Genomic DNA, 25,008 nt, shown 5'->3' with positions numbered 1-25,008 from the left:
CAGCCTTACTGCTCATGACTCCAATGGCCTTGTAACAAATAGCTTCAGAGCCACAGTGGCTCTCTGTGGGGTCAATCAGGTGATTTCCACTGGGAAATCTCTCTTCTGTTACTGTTCTCCTCAGTCTCTCCTTCCAACTCTTTCTTCACTGTGTCTGTGCACCGTTAGCCTGTTAGTGAGTCATGTTTGGGATGGAGTCACAAGACTGTCATAGAAATACCTGGGCTCTGTCTTGCTGGACAGCTGGTAGGCAGTCATGCCAAGATCGACATGTTCAGGCACAATTAACAATTAATATGCAAGAAAAACACTTGTTATCCTGGAACAAAGACCAGCCATCCTGAATGGTATTAATCAACATTTAGACAAAAAGTGAAGACTGGGCTGGAAAAGCTCAGACCCGAACTAGGTCTTGGTGAGGTAGGAGTCAACTCACTTGTGCAAAGCAATGATGACAATCCTGACTGTATGTGGGATGTATGGTCACCATTCACTAAGTGACTGTCACCTTCTTTTATGAAGGAAGCATCCATGGGAGAAGGTAAAGATCAAAATAATCCACCTGGTATAACGGGAGAAAGGATGATTTTTCCACAAGAAGACAGGAGAGGGCAGCAAGCCAGGTCACAGCTGGGGTACTGAAAACATGGTGTTCCATTACACAGTGATGAGGGTGGGACCAGCTGGTGTTTTCTTGCTTTTATCAATAGGACCATTACCCATTTCATGTCCATCATGTATTTATTCGCCTTTCCTAACTTCCTCGTTCCTTTACATAATTTCCCATAGAATTTAGACTTCACACTTACTGCCTAGAAGTGAACTTCTTGGAGTCTCAAGGCATCTTGAGGTTTGTAGTTGTGTATACCCAGTATAACACTCCAAGTACTATTTCTTCAAGTCCTTGCATCTAGCCTAAATGTTAGGACAGGTTTTGGATATCCTATCAACACATAAGATGGGCTTGCTTTTGCTTTATAGGCGAGGACATAAATCGAATGTAGCTGCCGTTTCTCAGTTTTCACCACAGCTTAGTGTAGGTTTTTTGTATTTTGGGGGAACAGACATAAGTATCTTTCTTGTGTGAATTTTTATCAGTTCCATGAGCAGATCTGTTGCTATTTTTGGTAGTTCAAAATGTTGTTTTTAATACATACATTGATCTTTACAACACACTCTCTGCATGACTCTGGAGCAATCATTTTGAGATACTTTAAGCTGATGATTCTGGAAAACGACTTTGAAACTTAATAGTTACTTGCAGAAAGTCTTTAAGAGAACTGATGTACCCAGATCTGATATTGTGGTCCAAAATAACCCTGCCAAGCCATTTCTCACCTGAGGACATGCCTACATCTTGCTAGATGGCTCACTGTTCACTGTTAATTATCTCTAGCTGCCCCAGATCCCCCTCCTGCTTGTGACTAGGACTGCCCCAGAATCAAGTCCAGTCACAGGCCAGGAAAGATTATAGGACAAGTGATATATGTTCCCTTTCTTTCATTGTCAGACTGATGCTTTAGCCAAACCTACCTCCTTGTAGTCACTATATTAACTGAAACGTCACAACCAGTAGGAAGCACTGGGATAACCTAGTGGTCCCTTCTATGAAGCTAAAATTTTAGGAATGAACATTAAATGCAGCCTGAGAAGGGGCCATCAACAAAAATTAGGTGCAAACCAAACCCTGAACTATCTTATCAGCACCCAGACAAGGATAGTGTCAGGTACTGCCTGGTCAGCAAATGATGCTCCCACCTTCACAGAGTGGGGCACCGTTACCGGCCACCTGGCAACTGTGCTCCAGAAAGCAGCAGGCACAGGGCTGTCCCTGCACGCCTATACAGATATGGCCAGCCTTCAGAGGCAGAGTGAAGGAAAAGGCCCCATCCAAAAGCAATGCATTGGACAAAACCTTTCTCAGCCCAAACAACAATTTCCTAGGGAAGCCAGCAGGGGAATTTCTGCCCTGCCCACAGGAAGGCAGTTAGCCATCCCCAACCTTTCTCCAACCCTGCAATCACATCAGGGGTGGTTAGGAGCCTGAGCATAGCTCTGTCCCTCTGCGGCCTCCCTGTTCCCAGGACCCAAGCTAACAAGCTCAAAATTTAAGGCTTATACCTGCAATGCAGTACTTTGCAAGTACTTCACTGGTATCCCCAAGACCTTTTCCATGATTGTCTCCATTTCAGTAAGGCCACTGGGCAAGAAATTTGATTGAGTGAACTTGTTTTAATCCAGGGTAGTGATACTTCTCTGTGCTAAACAGGACCCTCCTCTCAGAGCTGCAGCAGTCAGCCCTGTTGCTCACTAGCAGAGCAAGCCACTCTGGTTAGCATGTTCCTGCACGCCTGATTTTTGGAGCATTGCTTCTAGGGACTCATCTCTTTCACTAACCCAGGTTTAACCTCTCTGTGGCTCACCCGAGAGTGAGAGATATGTCATCCACCACAGTCTCTATCTGCTGTATGCTCAGGTTTTTTTTGCCTGATAAACATCAGTTATTATCACCTAAAAGAAAAAAAGAATCACAAACCATTTTCAGCATTAGTCCATTTACACTGTAATCTCTATCTCGGTGATAAGAGGACCTTACAACAGTTCTCACAGTGGGACTCCAATGCTTTCTGTGGTGCTGTATAATTAGAGCAAAATTCAATCTCCCACTGGTGTTTGTGGAAATTGAAATTACTGAACTAACTTTTCCTTGTCACTCCCCTCTCTTTTTTTTTTTTAGAAGAAAATTGCCTTGGGCATGGGACACAATGTTCTATGAAATTAGAGGGCTGCTTTAAATGTATGATGGAAACTGCTACACAAAGTGCAGGAAAACATAACGCCATCAGGCTGACCCGCAGTGGCAGAACCTGATAAGACTTAGGGTTGTTGTGGGTGAGCACAAGCCCAGAGCCACCTTTCCAACCCTCCGTCTTGCCACTGGCTTATGTCAACTGAATGTAACCTAGTTATTTCCTTCATTAGTTATTCTGCTGCAGAAGTTAAACATTACTTTGATCTGGGCTACACATAGGCTTTCTAATGTACATCGACCCTATCAATAACTGATTTTTTGCTGATTTTGTTTTTCTTTTTAAAATTGAAATGTTAATATTATACCGACTGTAACATAGACACAGTAGTTATGTCTAGCCTAAATATGCTGTGACGTTGTCCAGGTTCCCATCCACAGGGTCTCCAGGTTGGCGTCAGACCCCCAGGGTCTGTATATGTACATAGGCACTTTTATACAACTGTAAATTTGGGGTGCGGGGGGTGAGAGAGATGCTCACCGCAAATACTTCAATGTAGTTGAAGTCCTACAACTTCAGTATCACAGATCTTACTTACTTAACTCAACAAATGTATGAGAATATTACACTGATAATGTGTATAAAGGGCAGACTCCTAATTAGAGTTACTAGTAGTAATTTTTAGTCTTGTCTAAAACATAGAAGATATGTCACATTTCAATCATCTATCTAATAAATAGTGAAGGAACTTTTGGTTCACCAGTGTGTTTTGTTATAACAAACTGATTAAAAATAAGTTTCTACAAGTAATTTGGAGAAATATATTTGCAGAGTATGCAAACTGATTGTGATCTGTTGGCTTTGACATTATGGAAGTGTCCTCAAAAGTGCAGAGCAGTGTTGCAGCTCACAAACTCTTCACTAAGTATTCTGAAAAAAATATCAAATTGCTACTAACGAGTTGCTTGGAGAAAACAACATGTTCTAATAGATAATACAAAGTTCAGGATAATAAAGACACTGTCCCAAATAGCAGGCAAATTCTTCCAGTGTTCAAGAACTGAAGATCAGAAACCTGCAAGTCAAAGTGAAATTAAAAAGTGCTCTTACTACTGAAAAGAATTTGTACCTGTTTATTTTGTTGTCATTAATAAGTAAACCCCACCAAATATTCAGAATGAATATATCCTACTGTATCAGCCTTGTAATTTTTTTAAGGACTTTTTTAAGGACTTTAAAGCACAGAAAAAGCAAGGTGTAATTCATCATAGATTCTCTAATATCAATGGAAAAGCACATCTGTGTTATCTGAAGATGTCTCTCATGCTGCATATTTGAATAAATGTATATGACAGTGCAACCAATGACAATATCTGAAGCATTTATTTAGACAGGCTCAAAAAGGAGCACAGCTAACAGAACCCGAAAACTGAAAATTACAGTGAGTCGAGCGAAGGGACCTGGAAAGCTTAGGAACACAGGAAGAAAATGATAGAATGAAATTAATTTAGGAAGAGTGTAGGTGGGTGCAACTACGACAAAATAGTGTGTAGGCCTGGAAGGCTGTGAAGATCAACAACCTTCAAAAACATTGCATCAAAAGAAATACCATTGAAAAAGATCTTGAGCTGCTCTTGAATAAGAAATACTAATTAAAGACTTTTGAATATAATAAAGCCACAAAAATAGTCCATGAATTCTGTGTTTCCCACTCGAAATCACCACACCATCATACAGAGATCAGAAGGTCTTTCCTATGAATGCAGTTTAATAGTAATTAAGACAGTTGGAGGTTTGTCCTCACTTGCTGTAGTCCTCTGGTTCTCGTGGAAAATGATTTGAGGCACCACGTTTTTTACCAGAAAGATATTGACAAACTGGAAGCTGTATACAGAATAGCAACAACAAACCCACTGGGGACAGAGAAGAGAGTGTGTGAGAGAAAGCTAAAATAGCTGAATATATTCAGTTTGCTTTCAAACATCTGAAAGGCATTAGCACTGAGGCTGGAAAGTATTTCACATAGCATATAGATGCACAACTGAGAGCTATAGATGAAGTTACAAAAGGGAAAAATTATACTGAAAATCCAGAATATTTCCCAGTCAATAGCTGTATTAGAGCAGGAATAAATTCCTAATGAACTAGTAAAAGCCTGTTGCTCTGGATATTTGCTGCCAAAAAGTGTGCAGTCCTTGCAGAGGTAGCAGTCAGTGAGGCATTTCTCCCACTATAACTTGTCAGATTCTCTGGTATACTTGAGAATTAAATAAACTCCCAACCGTTTAAACAGTGCTTGAAGAGCCATCAGACTTCCCTTAACATGCCAGCATTTTGAGTGCAAACTTAACCCAGTTGCCACAGGAAGCGTAGTCATGAGGCCCCTTGTTTGTAATATACAGCTCTCCTTAATATGCTGTAGTAGATAAAGCAGCTAGTAAAGCCTGTGGGTTTTCTGGGTGTATCTGAAAGTTTCCATGGTAACAAACGTGCAGCTTCAGAAGAAAAGAGCCCTGAAACTCAAAGCTGATGTTGCTGAGTTTTTTAATATGATAATAAATTTTTATTATTCTGTATTTTCATGATTCTGCATTTCTGGCCATCTCCAGGATCACACAGAAAAGGGAGACCAACATTAGCAGAATAACTGATGCTAGGTATTGTGTATATCAAAACACAAGGGATTTTCATGTCCCTCCCATCTATTTGCTTGTAACTGGAAGGCAAGGGAAACCACAGCATCTTGGGGTAGCAAAGCAGGGCTTCCTCAGGAAAATCCAGCCTCACAAACTGCCGCAGTTCTGGTGACTGAGACCCAGGCAGGAGGCCAGGCAGTGGTGATGGGCATCTGGTGGTATGACGGACACAAGCCTACTGCTTAGCCTGGGCTGTGTGGCCACAGGGAGCTCAGGCAGTCTGTCACTGATGGAGGACATGCCCTTCCTCTGGCCTCAATGCAGCACTGCTAGGCTGCTGAAAGCATCAGCACTGACAGGAGGGAGGGGGAAGCCTGAGGGGCTGGGGTGGGAGGAGAAGCCAAAATAGCAAGTTTCATGCTCAGCAGGTCTGAAAAGCTCCACTGCATTTTAAAGCCTTTCTTATCTGTGCAGCTGCCACAAGCATTTGAAGTCCCAGTGGCTGGTTGGGGTTCCACCAGAGGTGTTTTTCAGGAGTTCATGTGGATGAGGATTTTTTTTTCCAAACTGAAAAAAAAACCCCAAGCATTGTCATGCAAAAAGCAGGAGGTTCAGCCTTCCCTGTGCTCAGGAGTTTTACAGCTTGTATCCATGCTTTTGTTTTTTTAATATAATCTGTTGTTGCATTTGCCTTTCTTTGCCTCCTGCTGGTACACCTGTGTTGGACTCCCATTTCATCATCAGTCTTTCCAGACAGGCAATTGGCCATTTGTGCCCTGGGAATCTGCAGCGCTTGCTCCAGGTCAGAAAAGAAGGGCATACTGTTCTTGGACTGGAAGCTAATAACAATATGTTTGTGCGGCTCCTTACACTGGCTTTATAAAGTTTGCATTTAAGGGTGGCAAATCTGGTTGCTGTACAGGCCCTGCAAAACCATCACTACTGCTCCAAATACATGATGCATCATACGTATTTCTTCTGATCTGTAGAAGATTTGATTGAATTGACTTAATTGCTACCTGTCCTCAAATAGCATAGACTGTCAGAGGCATATACAGAGCTAGAATGCTCTGTGGCTGGTTAGAGGAGCTGAACAGCATCTCTGGCCATACAGAGCGGTGCTGCTCAAAATGCTGTGTCAGTGGATCACAGGCAGATTTCCAGCTAGTCACTGCACAACCTTCCCTGGGGCAGGGAGCAGGACTGTTTCACATCTGCAGTTTATCAGATGGAAACGAGCATAAATCTGTCCTGGAAAAAATGAGGCAAGGCTTTTCTCTTTCTGCAACAGCTAGCATGTTTTCTTCACCGGGTTTGTGTTTGCTCAGAGAGGGCAGTATTTGCACTTCTTGTTTCTGAAGTGCTGAACTTTGCTATTGTTCTCGGAAGGGAGAATATGCAGAATCTGAAGATCTTTCAGAAACTCTAATAGGAAAAATTTCTCTGCTGTTGTTTAAAGATACTTTAGGGCAAGTGTTTATTCCTAGGCCAGATTCTGCTGGTTTTATTTACGTGTGCCTGTTCATGATTTCCCTGTTCTGCAAATCCCACTAAACCAGTGTTTTCTGTGTTCCCTCTGCTGGCTCTGCAGCAGCAGTTCACTAACAATCACAGTAGGTGCTGTGCACAGCAAAAGTATCTTGCCGTGAGACAGCCACTAGATTATTGTTTAAAGCACGCAGGATAATGTCATCTCCATGCAAAACTGTAAAAAAGAAAAAAAGCACTGGCTAAATGGAAAAAGAAGATAAAATTAGTACAAAAAAGAGGATGTATTTGCAAGGTTGTAGGCATTTACAAATAAAATTGAAGGCTTAAAAAAAAGTAAAAGCTGCAAAAAAATTATTCAGTGTCCTCTTCATCACATCTGGACAATCAGATTAAGGCATTGTGTGAAACGGGACACAAGCAAATTTCCCATCCTTAATGGCATGCACCACATTTGTCCCATCATTAGACAAGATAAACCAATGAGAAAGAGAAAGCAAGGGGTAGAACCACTCTTTGTCATGCAGCTTCTCTTACACATTCACTGCAGTGTGGGATTTTTCAAAGCTGCACATGTGCCGACGGACACTGGCTGGTGGGCGAGAACTCTGGCTGCCTCTTCCTGAAGATTGAAAAGAAAAAGACACCCAGTGAGTGGTTATACACATGTGCACACATGGTGGCTATACCACTCAATAGGGTGCCTGTCCCTGACCTATGCCTAAGGGTCACTGCAGGCTTTCCCATTTTTAATCCTTGTGCTCATCGGGCCAGTCACCTCGACTTGCACACAGTTTCTCCTTGGCTCCAGCATGGTATTGTTTAAAATAGGTTCTCATGGTGTTTCTCCCTGCTTCCTCTGTGGACCCCTGATGCACGGTTACATACCAGATGGCAAAGGCTGCTGTGTTTTAGCTGTCCATGGGACTTCTCCCCTGGTATTCTCAACGCAGGGTGAGATGATGAAAAAGGAGTATCTGCCTTTCGCAACTTTTTTGCAAAAGCATCACCAGAAGTTGTTGGTGGTGGCGTTTTTAATATATACTCAGCCCCTGCTTTTTCTCTGTGCCTCTTACTCCCATAACCTGCTTTTCTAAATGCTTCCTTTCTTTTACTTTTTAGCTTTAGCTGAATAGTCACTAGCTTTCACTAGATGTGATTTCACATCTGTGTGCTTCTTTTTTCTCATGGAAATGTTGGCCTTCTTGAGGTAGACACAAAATGAAGAGTCTCCTAGATGTCCTATCTACAATGGTAAGTCCAAAAGGGATTGCAGATGGCAGGTTTGGCCATTAATACAAGACGATTTCCACTTCCTTTTTCTTCTCTCCCTTACTTTATCAAGCAGGTGCAAACTCTCATTTGTCTTCCCCAGCATCAATAAAAATATATACACACACGCGCGCGTGCTTTGACAAAAATCTCAAGTATTTTTGCATATGGAATGTATCAATGAATTTCTGCAAAAAAAAAGTTGTCATTGTATTGCAAATAAATAAAATGCAAATAAAAATTCAGCATTTCTCCCCATCAGACAGACAATCATAATGCATGCTTGCCAGACTTTTGTTTACCTCAGAACAACAGATTCATGGATGGTATGTGCATGTACTACATACTCAGTACAGCTGCTCGTGAGCCAAACAAGCCATTCTTCTCACTACATACTAAAGCACAGGAGCACAGCATGATGTACACAGAATGCATGCATACCCATTTTGGAGAGGTAGATGCCTTGAGATGACTTCTGAACTATTGTGAATAAAACACAAATAAGACATACTGCTGAGCAATTTTGTAAACCTACTGCATTCGAAGTCTCTAGAATAACTAAAGACCTCACCAGATGTAATGAGATCTCTGAGATTTGACAGATTAAAGGCAATCATAATTAGGAACTTAGCTACCATGCTGTCTCCTACACTATATTAAAGTTACAGAGATTAATAAGCTCCCAATTAAACAGAATATCCAACATTTCTACAGACCTTCAGTTTTCTTCATCTATTGACAGAACAAGAGCTTTCTACTTTCTGTGCTTGCTTGGTTAAAAGTCAGAAATTAGTAGTTTATTCAGTCACAGGAGCTAATTTTGCAAAACAAGTAGCAACATGCAGTTGATTATCGGAGAGAAAAATCCAGTTCTAAATGTATTTCACACACGCGCAGTGCTGTATGCACAATAGAAGGCACACGAGCACAGAAAGCCTTGCTCAGGGACCCTGGCAAAGGTGGAAGACTTTTGTTTCAGAGCACTGCTTGGGACCTGGGTCTTTCTGAGTCAAGGCTTTACCAGCTATCATCCCTCAGATACTGCAGTTTGCAGTCACTTCTGGCTTAGTGGCACCCCTTGTTTTCCTCCCCTGTATTTCTTCTTAATCAAATATGCCCCCAAAGCGAGTTCAGAGCATTTTGCTCTCCATGCTCTGGGTTTCTGTAGGTCTTGCTATGAAATCCTCCCATGTGAAAGGGAAAAAGAAGCCTGCTTCCTCAGGCAGCACAAAATGCTTCCTAACATGTTCAAAATACAGTGAACTCTTTTCTTACTGTGGCTGTAGTCGTGTTCCTCAGCCAAAATCAAACACAGATATTACACATAATAGAGTATGCAACCCCGAAATGCCTCCCCAGGTTTACATTCTGTGGGAGGCTGTTGTTAAAATGCTGCCAAGCTCCATCAAAGCAGTGATCTGCCTTTTGGTCAAGGTCAAGTGGGATCCCCATATGGTAATATACAGCATATACATTACAGAAATCCGCTCTAAATCTCAAGGTTCATGCTTCAGTAGAATTTGGATTTGGATTTATAGTGAAATTTAGATATATAGTGTTATGGGAAATGTAGTGCATGTGTTGATTCTACTTCAGTGAATTTTGTTTCTTTTATCAAATGATTGTCACCTGCGTAAATAATAATAAATGCTTTTGAAGCATTCAACTCAGAGTATCCTTGTAGGCTTGCTTTATGTTACTAGCAGTGTGTGCTAATACTGCAGAGCCCTGATTGATTCAAGATTAGTGCCCAGATCTCTGTACCTCTCTTTTTTTCCTTCTGTTTTTAATTATGTGTCCTGTCTTCTTCCTCCCAGCCTTGCAGGCAGTGATGGCACTTTACATACATTTCTCTGGTTACCAAAAAATTAGGTAGCCTGCCCATCTTTACAATATGAGGACTAATGCGTCATTTTTTTAGGCAGTCTTCTCAAGGGTAATTCCTGATGAGTGGTTATTTGTATCCTGAGCCCAGAGGCAGGATGGATTTTCTGTGCATTTGAACAAGGAGTTGGCATACCATCATGAAAGTGTCTGAACTGCTTTCTAACAAACCCTGGGTACAGTAACAGGGAATCTGGCAAAGGAAGCAGGGTGGCAGTGCAGAGGGTTCCTGAAAGAAGTGGATTAATTGCTTTGCTTTATGTTCTTTGAAGCAGAAAAATGCTTCCAGCCAGTTGTTCAGAACAGGGTAGGTAACAGGCATGTTGAAATCTGCAGCGAGGAATATAAAGGATCTGAGGGAGGAGTCACTCTTGCCACTATTTTTTCTCTTAAGTGTAAATGAATCATCCCACAGGGCAAACAGCTGTGTCAGGATTGTAGGAAAGTGTAAATTGCTATCTGTACTGTTTTATATCTGAACAGCTATGAAACTAGAAACATTCACCTTCTGCTCTGGAATTACTCTCTCTGCTCATCCAGGCTCCCCAAACAGACACAAATTGAATGAATCTGTCTGGCATCCAAGATAACTGAAGCACAGGACACTGTGTTACCTATCATCTGAAGCCACAGTCAGAGATCCTCCACACTAGATCTTGCCTGAGCTGTAAGAATAGCTTTCACATTTCCCACAGTCAAAAACATACAGAAAGGCACAGTCCCACATTCTATACAATCTAATCTGAAACAACTGACCATCAATGACATTAGGAAGAAAGCAAGGTGGGGAGGGAAGAGAAGTGACGGTAGGATCATGCTGATGCTTACAGTGGTAGCCCTGTATCGTTCCCTAGTTTTTAAGAACTTATGTGTAACCCATAGCTTTAATATGGGAACCGAGAAACCTTGTGCCATGTGCCCACCCTACTAGTTCTGCTCCAGCGTTCAGACTGACTGCCCTCCACACTCCCAAGGGACAGCTCAGCAACACCACAGATTTTCTAGCCTGCTTTTCACTTCCTTGAGCCTCTAACAGTCTGCAAAGTGACTGGTGAGATAAGCACACTTTGTATGTAGAAACCGATCAGTGAAGTGTTCAAATAAACACCCATCCCAAATGTTCTTGCATCTCTAAATCTAGCATTTTCCTAGACAGAAGCACAGTCATCTTCTGATGCTTGTGACCTTGAAAGGTCAGGTTTTGTGTTTGATTGTCATTTCCTTTTCCTGTAGGAAGAGGAGCTGAATTTTCGGTACCTTTTGTATGAGCCAGGCTCTGACAGAAGATTTCTGCAATTTATTTCATTAAGCCAGTAGATGAAGTTGGGAAGATGGACAGGTTTTCAGTACAAATCCATTGTTAAAACACAAGCCCTGAATTCCAAGCTAAGTGATGGTTGGAAAGAATTGCTCTGAGTTTTAACCTAATTATGCTAATCAATGGCCCAGTGGCAGTTTTTGGAGAGAAAAAAAATCATTAAGACCTGCGGAGCAAAGAGCACTGCAAGTAGGAGGGAAGTTACAGGGTCAAGCACCCTTGCCAGGCAATGATGTGAGACATACAGATAATTATCGCCCATGGAGGACTGAGGAGCAGGAGGGATTTCACAATACACCCTCTGTCAAGGTGTGAGCATCTGCCGAAGTAGAGAGAAAGGGTCACGGTCACCAAGGAAAACAGAGTCCCAGTAGGATGCACAGAAAGACCCAGTGCTGAGCTGCACAGTGGAGACTGAGCCAAGGCTGCTCTTCAGGTCACCCCAGGCCAGCAGAAGCCAGCTGTGTGCCCAGGGGAGCACTCCGGCCCTCCCCGGCTGCTCTCTCCTGCTGCTCCACCTGCCCCTCTGCCCCAGCACTACCCTTGGTGCAATTGCTCAATCAACTGGCAGGGAATGACAGGGACAACTAATCTGGGTCACAGCCAAGCCAGAAAAAAGAAAGGGGGAAAAAAAATTTATCAGTTCCCTGCTCTAGTTCACAGCATGGTCATCCAGGCTCTCGTCCCTTCATAAGTAAAGGGACAACACGGGGTAAAGGAAGGCTTTGGGTGTCATTTCTGGCTTAGGGCAGCTTAAAGCATTTGTGTGTTTACACGCTAAGATAGACCAAAGTAGCTGCAGGCAAATCTCTTGGCTGTCCAGGACCATGGCAGGAAAGATTTTTGAGATCATTTATATAATCCTAAGGACTAAGAAATGTGTATAATTTAGGTTTCAGGGAATATGAGAAAGTGAATAAAGGACTGCTCACTGAGTGGTGAGTACAGACATCCCTGGGGCCACGCTTTGCACCCCATGGGAGCCTCTACTGACCACACGCACAAGCTCCCACTGCACACACACATGTGAGCCTCTACTACACACCCGTGTGAGCTCCCACTAGACCCCTGTGAGCTGCTGGATTGCCCCCGCGTGCTCATGGCATTAACCTGCTGCCTGGGGCACCCACGAGAACTGGCAGCAGTGCGAGTTAGTGCCACCTGGCCCAGCCCTCGCAGCCCACGGCCTGGCAGGGTTAATGCCACTCATGCGCTTAATGTGCTCGCTGGGCATTTTTTGCAGTTCTCGGTGCTGCTGAGGCTATGCTTTCAAGCGTAGCCCCTTGTCAGACTTTTCAGTCTGCTCATGGTAGATAATCCCTCCATGGGAGCTTACACAGACTCTGGGATTTGCTTTTTTGCTGTTGCTTGGTTGATTTTGGGTATTCTGCTGCTGGCTGTCTGGTTAGTTGGCTGGTTTAGGAGGCTTTGGGATGCAAAAAAATGAGTAATGTCCCAATTTCCAGACAATACTTGAACTGGGTATGCAAGGCTTGCAAGCCAGCCAAAACAGTCTGAACTGAACCATCTGAAATGTGCCATGAAAAGAATTGGCCAGAAGAGAACATAAAAAAGACATTTTGCATGGAAGTATAAGGGAAGATTAACAAGAGCTTGAAGAAAGCAACAAGAGCAGAAGTTTCTGGCTTTAACACACTAAGGATCAGGAAAGATTAATAGTTTGCTAACAGCATGCTGGGTGAAGAGAAGGAGGGTGTACAAGCCAGAAAGTGGCTTGCAGATGGGCATTTAAACTGAGCCTGTGATTCTCTGGAGATACCTGGGATGGATCAGACTGAAACTGCAAACATCAGCAAACCATCCACTAGTGAAGAGCTACTAAAGTCAGATCAGGGGGCACTTGTTTTCCTAGAGTTTAAGATCAGCTTTGACATCTCCAGCTGTGGTGCTGTAACACAGCTGAGCTAATCTAATGATTTGCTGCCCAAAGGGACAACTCTCACCCCTATTCCCCAAACCAGGAGCAGCAGGGACAGCTTCTTTAGTGCTGACATTAATGTTTATCTGACCTTGAGATCTGGCTCAAGGACAATCTAGCGGTGAATTATTATTCTTTTTTATTATTTTTTTTTCCTCTTTTTTTCTCTCTGTAAGGTTAATTTTACAGCGTGGAAGAAAACCACATCCTGCATGCCACAAAAGAAGAACCACAGAGCAGAGAAAGGGAAACAGCTTAAGAAGAGATAACTGAAGCAGTAAGATAGAAATGGCAAATTGTTTATAATGCAGTAATAAGAAACCTGGAGCTTTTAGTTTTCAAGTGGGCTTTAAAGTGACAAATTGTGTGATTACTTCTAGCCTGCACAATTGTTTGCTGTTTACAGTGATAATGCCTTTTAACCTATGCTTGTCAGGTGTGGGAGGCTGAATGCCAGAGCACATACATGCTCTGAAGAATTAGCTGACTTGTTATTTCAGAATTAAATAGTCTTTAACAACTTTAGTGTGGAGGCAGATATTCTATTGATACAATATACTTTCCTTTTCAACCCACACTTAAAGTGGTTTCTTAGAGTCCTTTGGCATAACAGAGAACATAACTTCTGTTGTTGCCCATGATTTTTAGTAAGTCTTTGACAATAGATGTCTTCTGTGTGGACGTTAAATCTGTCATAGTCTGTTCTACAGAATTCCAGACCTAGCTCTGGAAACCCCAGACAAAGATCTGGCAATGATGGTTTTGCCCATTGAGAGTTCTTGGGGCACAGAGTGAAAAACTGGGACAGCTGAGGAGAAAGTGGTCAGATCTCTGCTCTGAACGTGAATGGTACTCAGTGCATCTGGGGCAGATGGAAAACAGTATCACAATCAGGAGACAGGTGAAAAAAGCATCAAACCAGGCTAGTTAAAAAAAAAAAATCAAAGTCAGGCAGGAAGCAAAGATGGTTATTTTGAAATTCCTTATTCTTCCCTTTACAAACTCTTAAATCACCATAGCCAAAAATGAAGAGAAGAAAGTTGCTTTGTTAGAAACATCTGTGGGACAGGCATTCAGCAAAGACTACATACAGATTTTGGGCTGAGGAGTGCACCAGAAGCTAGCCTCTGCTTTGCCACCCATCATATCCAGCACCAGTTTCTACACCTTCTTCCGAGTTCTATGAAAGTAATGTGAAGAATGGATAAATTAGGATAGCATTAAATGTTGTAGGAGATAGTACAGGTGTTTGTAAATGCATGTGTCTGAATTTTGGGTATTTTAAGAAAAATGGGCTTCTGCAGGTGCTTCGCAGGTGCCTGTGTCCTGTCCCTGTCACAGCTGGAACTCAGCTGGTGATGATGGTAAGGCACAAAGGTGTGCATGTCTCACAAAGGCTAGTGTTATTGGCAGTGGTTCATGCTGTTGAGTCAAGCTGAAACTGCTTAACTTTTGTTTCCAAAGTTTTGTAAAACTCCCATTGTCAAAAATAGTCCCAGCTCTGGGAGAACAAATAGTGAGGGGGAGCTAACCTGAGCTACTGCTGGTGAGAAATTTTTTCAAATCCTTCCTTAGGACAGGGAAGACTTGTGGAGAGCATTCCCAAGTTACAGTCATGATATAAGTCAGAATAGTCAGGTCTTTGTGCCTTTGTGACAGCAGGCATCATCCTGACAAATTTGCTTTGAAACACATTACCGATCAACCAACAGAATAATGTGTGGGCCTCTTCCTGCTGCAAACAAAATGTATGTACTAGTGTCATCCACCAAGGGCTTCAAAGATATTTCTCTAATGAAACATAGAGCAATACTGGACTGAGACTAACATTGTATAATCAGGATAAAACCCTGCTCAGACCATTTAATTTCTGACAGGGTGGAAAACCATACAAGCCTACAGTCCCTTAAGAGAGATGCACCATCTTCTCTCTCTGGGGGTGTGATTCCCTTATGAATTACAGAGTCATGCTAAAAGATCAGGTGCTCTGTCAGCATGTGTTTGCAGCATCTGCAGTTTGGCTTGCAGTGTTTTGTTTTGTGGGGTATCCCTGAGCAAAGGGGAGAGCTCCATCGCCGGCAGGGATAAGCTCAGTGGGCAAGCCGGAATGCAAGATGCCTTTCACATCAGTGAAAGAGGTGACATCCAAGAGTGCTGTCCTCTTGGGCTCTTTTGTGCTTGTGTGTCCCTAAGCATGAAAAAGGATTAAATATATTAGCAGTAGTTCTGCATTTCACATTAGTAAATTTGCACTGAATTGCTGGGATGAAACAAGAATATTTTTCAGACGTCTTAATTTGAGGAAATAACCCAATCCCCTGTATTAATTGTACACACAGTGCTTGTGCTGTTTTACAGCCTTATCCTTATACAGAGACTATCAGAGATCCACATGATATCCTTCAGTACCCAAATTTTTCTTCACCTCTAAATTATCTCAAAGATGTATGAAGTCACAAGGTGGCTCAGAGATCCCTGCAGAATAAACACTTGCAGCATATCCTGTCTGTTTATTCTAGCAAGTATTTGTACATGAATTATCATGTGTTTATGAAATGTCACAGCTCTGTTTGCTTCTGCCTAGACGAGATGAATAACTGAGACATGGGGCTGAAACATCACACCTTTGAAGGTAGGAAGGAGGTAAAATGCATTCTTGACTTTAAAAAATCTTAAAGTAGCCTCTAGGAGACTTGTATTTTAGTTCTTTATTACATTTCCATTTTAAAATGCTGAATTAAATAAAGAAATGGCTGTTATGTAATTAAAATTATAGTTCAGACCACCCCCACTTGAACATGGGTTGGTGGGGGTTATTTTCCTAAATATGCACTATGAGAGTTGGAGTCTGATTTCTATATGTAATACAGGGGAATATCCAGGTTTTCAGGTGCTTATCTGGATGCAGCCTTCAACACCTATTTGTTTACCTGACGCTGACAAGATTTCTTCCTTATTTTTGTCGCAGAGAGAATTCTAACCAAAACACTGTGAGATTATGGTGCTAAGCAGATAAATATTATTTGCTTATACCTACATGTGAATGCAACTGTTTGTACCATTCACTGTTGAGTTGGTGTATTTCTGTAGCATCCTAACTGGATTGTTATGAATACATTTCAGAATAAAAATGCAATAAATAATATATACAAATATAAAAATACAAGAAAATGTAATAAGTGGTCCAGTCAAGCAAGAAATTAAATTACAAGTGGTGTCTTTATTCCTGTGTTTTACGCCAGGAAAGACACTAGCCTTCCCCAGGATTTCTGTAGTACTGCCTTTTCTTCCCTTCAGTCAGGAAGCAGAGATTGTGGTACATAACTGTAAAACTCCCCTCTGATGTGGTTGTGTATCTGTGCATCGTTGTGTTTAAGTGTTGAGATTTATTATACAAAGCTACCAGGTGCTACTGCTGTGCCCCTAAATAAAACAACATTTTGTGATTTGGCATCTTGAGAGCAGCAAAGCAAGAGAAGGAGCCGTGAAGTGAAGTTTTCTGGGGGTCCTTTGGTAAGAACCAGGCTGCAGGCAGAGACCATTCCTTGGGTTTATGTCATGTCAAAATCCCCTGGGAGAACACAGTTGTGAATATCCATGAAAAGAGAGTGGCAAAACTGCCCCGGACTGGCAACTTCTGAGGAAGGGAGGAAATTACATAAAACATTACACAACAGCCCTTTCACCCAAAGGGACCATCCAAATAAAATGTGGCTCTGACGGGAGACAAAGAAGCAGAAGGCTGGATGGGAGCCCAGGTGCAGGTACCGTGCCCTGTAAACTAATTCAGTATAACCTGGGTTTTGTCTGAGGGGTGTTTATCCCTACTGCTCTTACTGGGAGGCCACTGCAGAACTTCATTGCTTTGTTATTTATTCCTTTTAAATGTAGTCTCAGGCAGTCTCTGTTTGCTCACAAAAGGAAACCCAGAGGAATAAGGCTAAGCTGCCAGATCTCTTGGTTTGTACTTAATGACAATTCATCCTGATCATATTGTATATCTGTCCCTGCTCCATCTCAGCTTGCCTGAGGAGCGACCTGATCGGTTATGCGTGTGCCGGGACTGCCTTTAGCTGGGATAATTTGCAAGGAAAGCTTGCAGGGACTTATGCGACCTTGCCCCTTATTTCTCATTAGATAGAAGAAGGAAATTCTTTATCTCCACACTGGTTATATTGCACCTATATACACAGATACACAGTCTGGTATGTAATTTGGTATACACATTTGCCATGCCTTGTTTTTAAATAAATATGATTTTTAGTACTCATTTACATCACTAGAAAGAATGTAAGCGTGGAAATGACATCTCAGAGTTATTTGTCACCTATTCTGGTTTTTTTTTTTTCAGATGCATGGGACAGAACTACCTCATATCTATTAAAGCAAATGCAAATTCAAGGCTAAGAGGACAATATTAGATATAATTACGTAGCTCGAATTTAAGGGACAGCCCTGCAGCAGGGCTAGAAAAGATTGCTCTTGGATTATTAAGTTTCAGACTCCCTCATTTGTGTCTCTTTCCAATTCTTTAACATCAATTGTAAGAGACCCTTTGGAAACATGTAACTGCCTTCTGGGAGTTTTAAATATTCAGTTAAATCAATATACTGACAAAGACTGAACAGCTTTACTGAGTTTGTTGAAATTTCTTATTTGAAATTCACATCACATGCATGAGAGAACTGGGTAAGAGCTTTTACCTGTCATAGTGCTATGTGTCCACAAAATCATTAATGGTTTAAGCCCAGTAAATAGCCCAGCAAAGCCAGCAAATGTACCAACTGCTGAGAGAGGGATGTTTGGCATTAAAACTTTCAACAGTCCCTGTAAGCATACAAGATGCTTTCCCAAAAATGCACTGCAACCTCAGAAAAGGGTGAAGGACTACAGTGCATACAGAAGCTAGACAAATGCTAGGGCAGGCTGCTATGGGGAGGTGAGTTGGGCCAGACCAGGGTGCCACCTGTCTTGCCCATGACAGCTGTGGCACCAGGGAGCCACACCAGAGCTGCCACAGCTCCATCTGCACTGCGAAGGAAGCAGACTTCTCCATGATGTGCCCCGGGTGGGATGCAAGGGCAAACCAAGTGCCCTCTGGTTGTGGAGCTCTATGCCCTGACAGGGAGCTGGGAGGCATGCAGCCATGGACCAGCACAGCACCCTACGCCCCATGGTGCCACTGCTCTGCGCCGAAAACAGGGCCTGGATCGACATCAACATTTTATTGCTAGGTTACTGGACAGATCAGACATACTACAAATAAATCAGTTAAATGAACAACCTAACCTGCTCTGTATAGTTTTTCCCACCATCTCTTTTTTCTTCTTCTTTCTTTTTAATTTGTGTTAATTCCCACTTGCAGGAGCTTACAACCTTTCCGCTGTTTCAAAATTCTCTTCCATAATATGCCTTCTCCTCTGGGGTAAGCCTCAGCAGGATGGCTGTGCAGGCTCAGCAGCTTAAAGGCCTTCTTGAAAGTGCCTTGGAATTTGGTATTTTCCAAGGTCTGTAATGGTGAAAATAAAGGGCTGTCTTACTGTGTATGTAATACTACTATAGGACATGAGAAGTTTATCTACTGCATCAATTTTCTAAATTGCAAAGCAAGCTAGCCTACCATTTCGTATTAGGTTCAGCAATTGTCTCTATACTCTTTTGGCAATGCTGTAAGAAGATAAAACTACACCAGACAGTAATCTGTACAACAAGCATTTAAATATAATTCTTACATGCTGCAGGCTAGGTGACACAATTTAGGACCAAAGATAATACTTAAGTATTTTGTAGACTTCTCAGATTCGGCTCTTGTCCTGAAGTGCAGGAGTTTAACAATGCATTCTTTTTTATAGTTGTCCTGGTTTTTGCTGGGATAAAGTTAGTTTTCTTCCTAGTAGCTGGTACAGTGCTAAGTTTTAGATTTAGTATGAGAATAATGTTGATTATACGCTGATGTTTTAGTTGTTGCTAACTTGTGCTTATACTAAATCAAGGACTTTTCCAGCCTCCCATGCTCTACCGGGTGCACAAGAAGCTGGGAGGGGACACAGCCAGGACAGCTGACCCAAAGTGGCCAAAGGGATATTCCATACCATATGACATCATGCTCAGTATATAAGCTGGGGGGAGTTGGCCAGGGAGCAGTGATCACTGTTTGAGGACTGGCTGTGCATCGGTCAGCAGGTGGAGAGCAGTTGCATCACTTGTTTTTCCTGGGTTTTGTTTCTTTTTTATTATTGTTGTTTTCCTTTTCATTACTATTACTATTACTACTACTACTACTACTACTACTATTACTATTCAATTATTAAACTATCCTTATCTCAACCCATGGGTTTTCTTAGTTTTGCCCTTCCAATTCTCTCCCCCATCCCACTGGGGGTGGGGCAGGTGAGCGAGTGGCTGTGTGGTGCTTGGTTGCCGGCTGGGGTTAAATCATGGCAATAGGAGGAGGTACAATGGTGACCAGTTATTATTAATCGTGCTTTCACTTTCCACTAAATCTTCTTGTTTCATATCTTTTGATGCGTTTCAGCCAGAAAGAGTGAAATATTCCCTGTACAGCTGTGCCAGGTTGAGATTGGGTTCGTTTAATTTCACACGTTAGCCTGGAGAGGTCAAGACAAAAGCCATTGTCCTTACTCACAGTAAAAGTGTTTCCACATCTTCTGTTCATACTTCCCTCCCCTTTTGCCTTCATAACCCCCTGCTTAAAGGTAGTGTATTGACTGCATGGAGTAGTAATGTGAGAGTGAGAAGAGGGATTGTATGCTCCTGAGCATCTCTTCCTATGATGAGACCCTCAAGTCGGATCAAGTGAGAGGCAGTAAAAGATCTGCATCTGTATGACTGTAACTGAACATGCTGAACATTTACTTTCCGTTTCTGGAAGCTCCAACTCTTGCCATGCTGCACTGTGCATTTGCCTCCTCCCACCACCATGAAAAAACAGTGAAACAAAATGTCCTGCCTTCTGGACGTACTTATGCTAAGATTCCCCTTACTGTGTGTCTGTGGGAGGCTTTGAAGATGAAGGAGCTGAGGAGCCCAAAAGCCTTTGTGGACAATGAGTTGCCAAGTGAAATGAGTCCCAGAAAAACATAGCATGTCAGCACAGCTTGCTCAAGATAGATAAAGTGAAAACTCAGCAAATCAGTTTAAAGAGAAAGAGTAACTTAAGAATACCTGGAGATAATTTTATAACTGGCAAGACAAAAAAGCAGACGGTTCCTTTATCCTTAATAAGGGAACAGACACATGTTACTAGAGGTAACTGAGAAACCTGCTTTCCAGCTAAAAAGCTGTGTATAGGGACCCAGTACAGAAGGAGAGAGGATGAAGAACAGGAACAGGCTCCTGTGAAGAAAGGAGGAAGAATGCACATGGGGATGCTGGGTTACCCCCCTTTTTACTGGGGTAAAAGAAAGACATTTTGAGAGATCCTTGGCCCAGGTGACTGCCTGGACACTGCTTTAGAGTGGCTGCCTGTGAGAGCATCCGAGAGGCATAGACTGCCAAAACATATTAAAAAGGTAAATAAAAAGTCCATGTTTGGAAATATTTAAAAACAGACATTTATTTCTGAGGGCAGATAACTGGAGAAAATATAATTGAATGCAAAAATATTAAAAATACAAGGGGAGAAGCAGGTGGCTTATGCATTAACATGGAGTCCTGGCCATTCAAGTGAGTCTTGCTAGTGGGCCTTCCCATCAACTTGAATTTGGCTACACAACTTACGTTGACAATTAAGTCCTTAGTTACTCTGACTCAAAATGCATTAAAGTGGTGTCCAGACCTGGGGTTTCAACCATACATTTAAAATAATTTATATGTGAAGACTGAGGCAGCAGCTAAGCTTCACCGCCAAACCTGGAGCTAATCACTCAAAGATGCAAACGAAATTTATCCCCTGTGGTCCCTTCTGCAACGCTGATTCTTCTCATGCCACTGCAGCCCGCAAGGAGTGTGGGAGAAGAGGTGAGCCTTGCTGTGTGGTTCAAGTACTATTTGATATGTGCATGTGGGCTATAGGAAAGCAACACAACAGACCTGCAGGTTGCAGGCCTGGCTCCAGCCTCCTGCACATTGAGTAGGGTCCATTTGAAGTAGTGTTTGGAGAAGGTGTTTCCTGAACCCTCCTCAAGATCAGTGTCTTCAATGTCACTGGTTGTTTTTTCTGCACTTAGTACAGAAAGGAGCATTGCTTCCTTAGAGAAGCAATCATACTGGCACTGTACAGGAGTGTCGCTCTTCAAGCTGATTGATCCTCGTAGACCGAAGTAACATCGTGGTCAAGAGCAAGGCTAATGGTCACAGCAAGATCTATATCCAAAAGTTACAATCTCATGGCTGGGGAAGAAAAAAAAAGATTAAAAAGGCTCTCCCAAAAACTGCTGCTATGTCATCATCCTGTAACAGCCAGGATCTTATAATGTCATCAAGCAGCAAACTCTAACAATAAATGCCTCCACAAAGCTTCAATAAAAGCATCAGATTTCAATCTCTCCTGATAGAGCTGTTCCATTTTTGATAAATATTTAAATATTCATTTGACAAGAGGGAGAGACTGACAGCAGCTCAGTACTGAAGCCACTCACAAGGGATCTCTCAGACCCAGATTCAAGTTATCTCAAAGAATAAGACAAACTATTTCTCTAGGGTTTGCATCAGGATTTTTTTCTCTGTTCCAGGCCACATTGCTGGTCAAGAACAGAGAGAAAGCAGACTTGCCCTGGAACAGTGCATAGTTCAATTATTGGGCATTCACCGGAGAAATGAAGGAGATGCTCTTAACCTAAGTGACTTCCTTAACTAATGGCTGTTGAGGTAAAGCTTCCAATTCCTTCATCCCTCTGTGCGGGGAAAGAAAAAGTCCTCCTGGCCCAGAGAGGATCCATTTTATCAAAGCCAAATTCTGTGAAACATTTTGAGAGGCCGTAATTTTTTTGATGGAAAACATATTCCACTGGAAAGTTGCCGACTAGCTCTATTTAAAACAGTGTTGGCTGTGGTTGCTCATAGTTTAATTCAACCAAGTGAAATAGAGTTGAAACTCTCATGATAGCATATAGCATCTTTAGAGTGCAACACATCAGTAAAGGCAGTGTGCTTTGTCATTTAAGTGAAGACCAGTGTAACTAAACAATTTCTTTTCATCGAAACTCTGTTGGTAATGCAGTGGGGACAGATATTTTTTCAAAAGGATTTTCTGAACTCTGTATCAGCACCAGATGTAGCTGAAGATTTTGAACTGACTTATAGATCCTGTTTAATAGGCTTCCTTGGTTAATTCTTTTGCTCTACTTTAGGAAGGAGAAAGAAAGAGTGGGTTGGCTTGCTCTAGTCCCCAAGCTATACTAGTTAAACAGCACAACATTGCATGTGAGTGCTTTATCAAGGTTTATATAAGTTTGACATGCCCTTGTAAATGTAAACTAGTTTCGGTTTTTGAAACTGAGTTTAACTCTATATCTGCACACCAATTTAATTTAGATGGATGCCACTTTTCTGTTTATGAATTGGAATTCACTGGATTAGCAGACGAGAGGTTTGATACACACAGGAAGAGATGAAAATTTAACAGTAGAAAAAGAAAAACAAGCTAGGAAGAGAGAGGAGATAACAAGGATGGAAATTTGTAAGACAGCTGGAACAGAAATCTTTTGAGTGAAGCACTGTTGGCCGCTTGCAGTCAGAAAAATGTGGCCATTAGGAGGGACAATTGCAGAATCAAGAAGCAGACCAACATACTCAGGGATCTGAATTACTGAAAACCTTGTAAATAAATCCCAGATTTTGATAGGAAATGAAAAAAACCCACATTGAAAATCAGCCTGGAGGCCATTCGTGTGGACAGTACTGGAACATTCATGTTCCAGTAGTTTCAAGTCCTGTTTCTGGAAGGACCTGACTACACGTTTGAGTTATCTAGGTACTTCAAAGGCTCCAGAAATTTCTACTTTTTCCTTCTTGGTTTCCTCAGTAACTCACACTTCTTTATCTGTGTCAGTGCAATGTCCTCACAAGCTTTGCAATGGACTCTGCTAGGAGATAAAATACCCTCCAAAGCCCTGAAATGACTTTTTATGCTGTCTTGTGACTTTATTTCCAAGGCTGCATGTTTGTTTACTACACTGCTTTCAGTTCTTCATGACAATATACATACAGAGAAGTATGCTTCCCTTCTCCATCAGCAAGCCTAGCACGCCTCTACATCTGTGCTGGTTTAGGTGAAAAACATAGCAGTAAATACACAGAGGTTTAGGTCAGAGGTTGGAATTTTTCTGTGTAAAAGATCTGAGGGTTTGACCTGAGACAAAAAAGCGTATTAACTAGGTGTTGACCTTTTAGTTTAGAAGAGCCCCTACAAACTCTGTAGGGCTTTTTTGCTTCATACCACTCACAGGCTCAACAGAGAGGTCAAGAAAATCGTACTAAAATTATGCAACAAACAAATTGCTAAGTAGCTCAGGTAAGCCCTGTTGGTTTTTTAAGGTGACAATGCTGAGGGGAAAGCTCAGTTTTTGAACAAGATGAAATATTTCCTCATCTTCTGAACTATGTTCTGAAATTATTGCATTTGGGTATTTTAAAGTACTAGGTTTTTGGTGCAAGTAGAACAGTAAGCACAACAAAGTTTCTCATGATCTAAAATACTCAGTAGACCTTCTTTTTGTCAGATGTCATCTTAAAGATACCAACAGTGCTAGCCAGAGGCTACTCTGCAGAGACGCCACACTAGTTTCTTACAGACACGTAAGGTCCCAGCCAACTTCCATGGAGTCAGACGAAGGTGGATCAGGCTCTGCCTTTCTATTTGCATGGAATTCAAGCTCTTGAGCTACAGAAATTTTTGGCCATCTCGCTGCATGGGGAGATCCTAGGGCTGCCTGCCACTCCCAGCTCTGTCTCTGTCTAGCTCAGGAGCTGGCAGTCTTATCTGGCCTCTGTGGCACACTGAGATGTATATTTGGGTTATATATAAGGGTTACTTATGTCTCCATTCCCTTCTCTTCTGGCCCCCTCTCTGGCAACTAAATAAAAAGTATTGAAATCACAGCATGGGTTTTCTACAGTATTACCTCCATCCTTACCTCTTCCCTCTCCAGGACATACGAAAACAGTTCTTATGCAAACTGAATCGAAAACAACTACAGTGACTCAAAGAAACCTACAGATCCCAATGAGCTGGAAATGAACTGAACTCTATCAGGAAGATCAGAAATGTACAGTTCACTCGTTCTTTATTTTGATTTTTTTAAATGGGGACAAAAATAATCTAAGCTCACATCTAGCCCTGTGGTGCTTCTTTAAAGATTAAAAAGCAATAAGGTAGTAAAGAATGCAAATGCTCACAGCTGCTCACAGGGAGATGCTGTTTGAAGTAACAGTTCTCTCCCCCTCTGCTGCAGCTGGGTTGCTTTTAATTAGCAAGGAAAATAACAGGTTCAATAAGCGTGGATGCAAGTTCATTTTCACCATCAGCTGACTTCTGCAACTTTCACACAAACACTGGCTTTGAGAAAATGGACAAGTTTACACTAATGATGACTGAGTATAGCCCATAATTCTGAATATTAAATAGAGCATAGGATATTATGAAGGGTGCTTTTGGATCACAATCATGAGGACTGTCACAAAACATTACCTTAAAAACTGATGTTCAATCCCCAGCTTTCACACACACATCCCAGTGACCTTAGACAAGTACATGCGATT

General features: G+C 42.0%; 1 protein-coding gene across 2 annotated transcripts in view; it reads right to left on the bottom strand.

The window, feature by feature from the left end:
- Positions 1-25,008, bottom strand: part of GRM1 (glutamate metabotropic receptor 1) — a 195,573-nt gene that overhangs the window by 6,187 nt on the left and 164,378 nt on the right. The window contains exon 8 of one of the 2 annotated variants that reach the window (XM_064446991.1): positions 6,781-7,496. The exons of the other annotated variant lie outside the window; for it this stretch is intronic. Within the exon in view, the coding sequence (XP_064303061.1) occupies positions 7,436-7,496 (61 nt within the window). The 3' untranslated portion in view covers positions 6,781-7,435. Of the gene's footprint in view, positions 1-6,780; positions 7,497-25,008 lie in introns of those variants that run through there. 2 annotated transcript variants of the gene reach the window in all.

The sequence above is a fragment of the Phalacrocorax carbo genome, chromosome 3 (assembly GCF_963921805.1).
Source record: "Phalacrocorax carbo chromosome 3, bPhaCar2.1, whole genome shotgun sequence".
Taxonomy (NCBI): Eukaryota; Metazoa; Chordata; class Aves; order Suliformes; family Phalacrocoracidae; genus Phalacrocorax; species Phalacrocorax carbo.
Note: the sequence above shows the minus strand (reverse complement) of the source record. Positions and strands in the feature narration are given on the sequence as shown.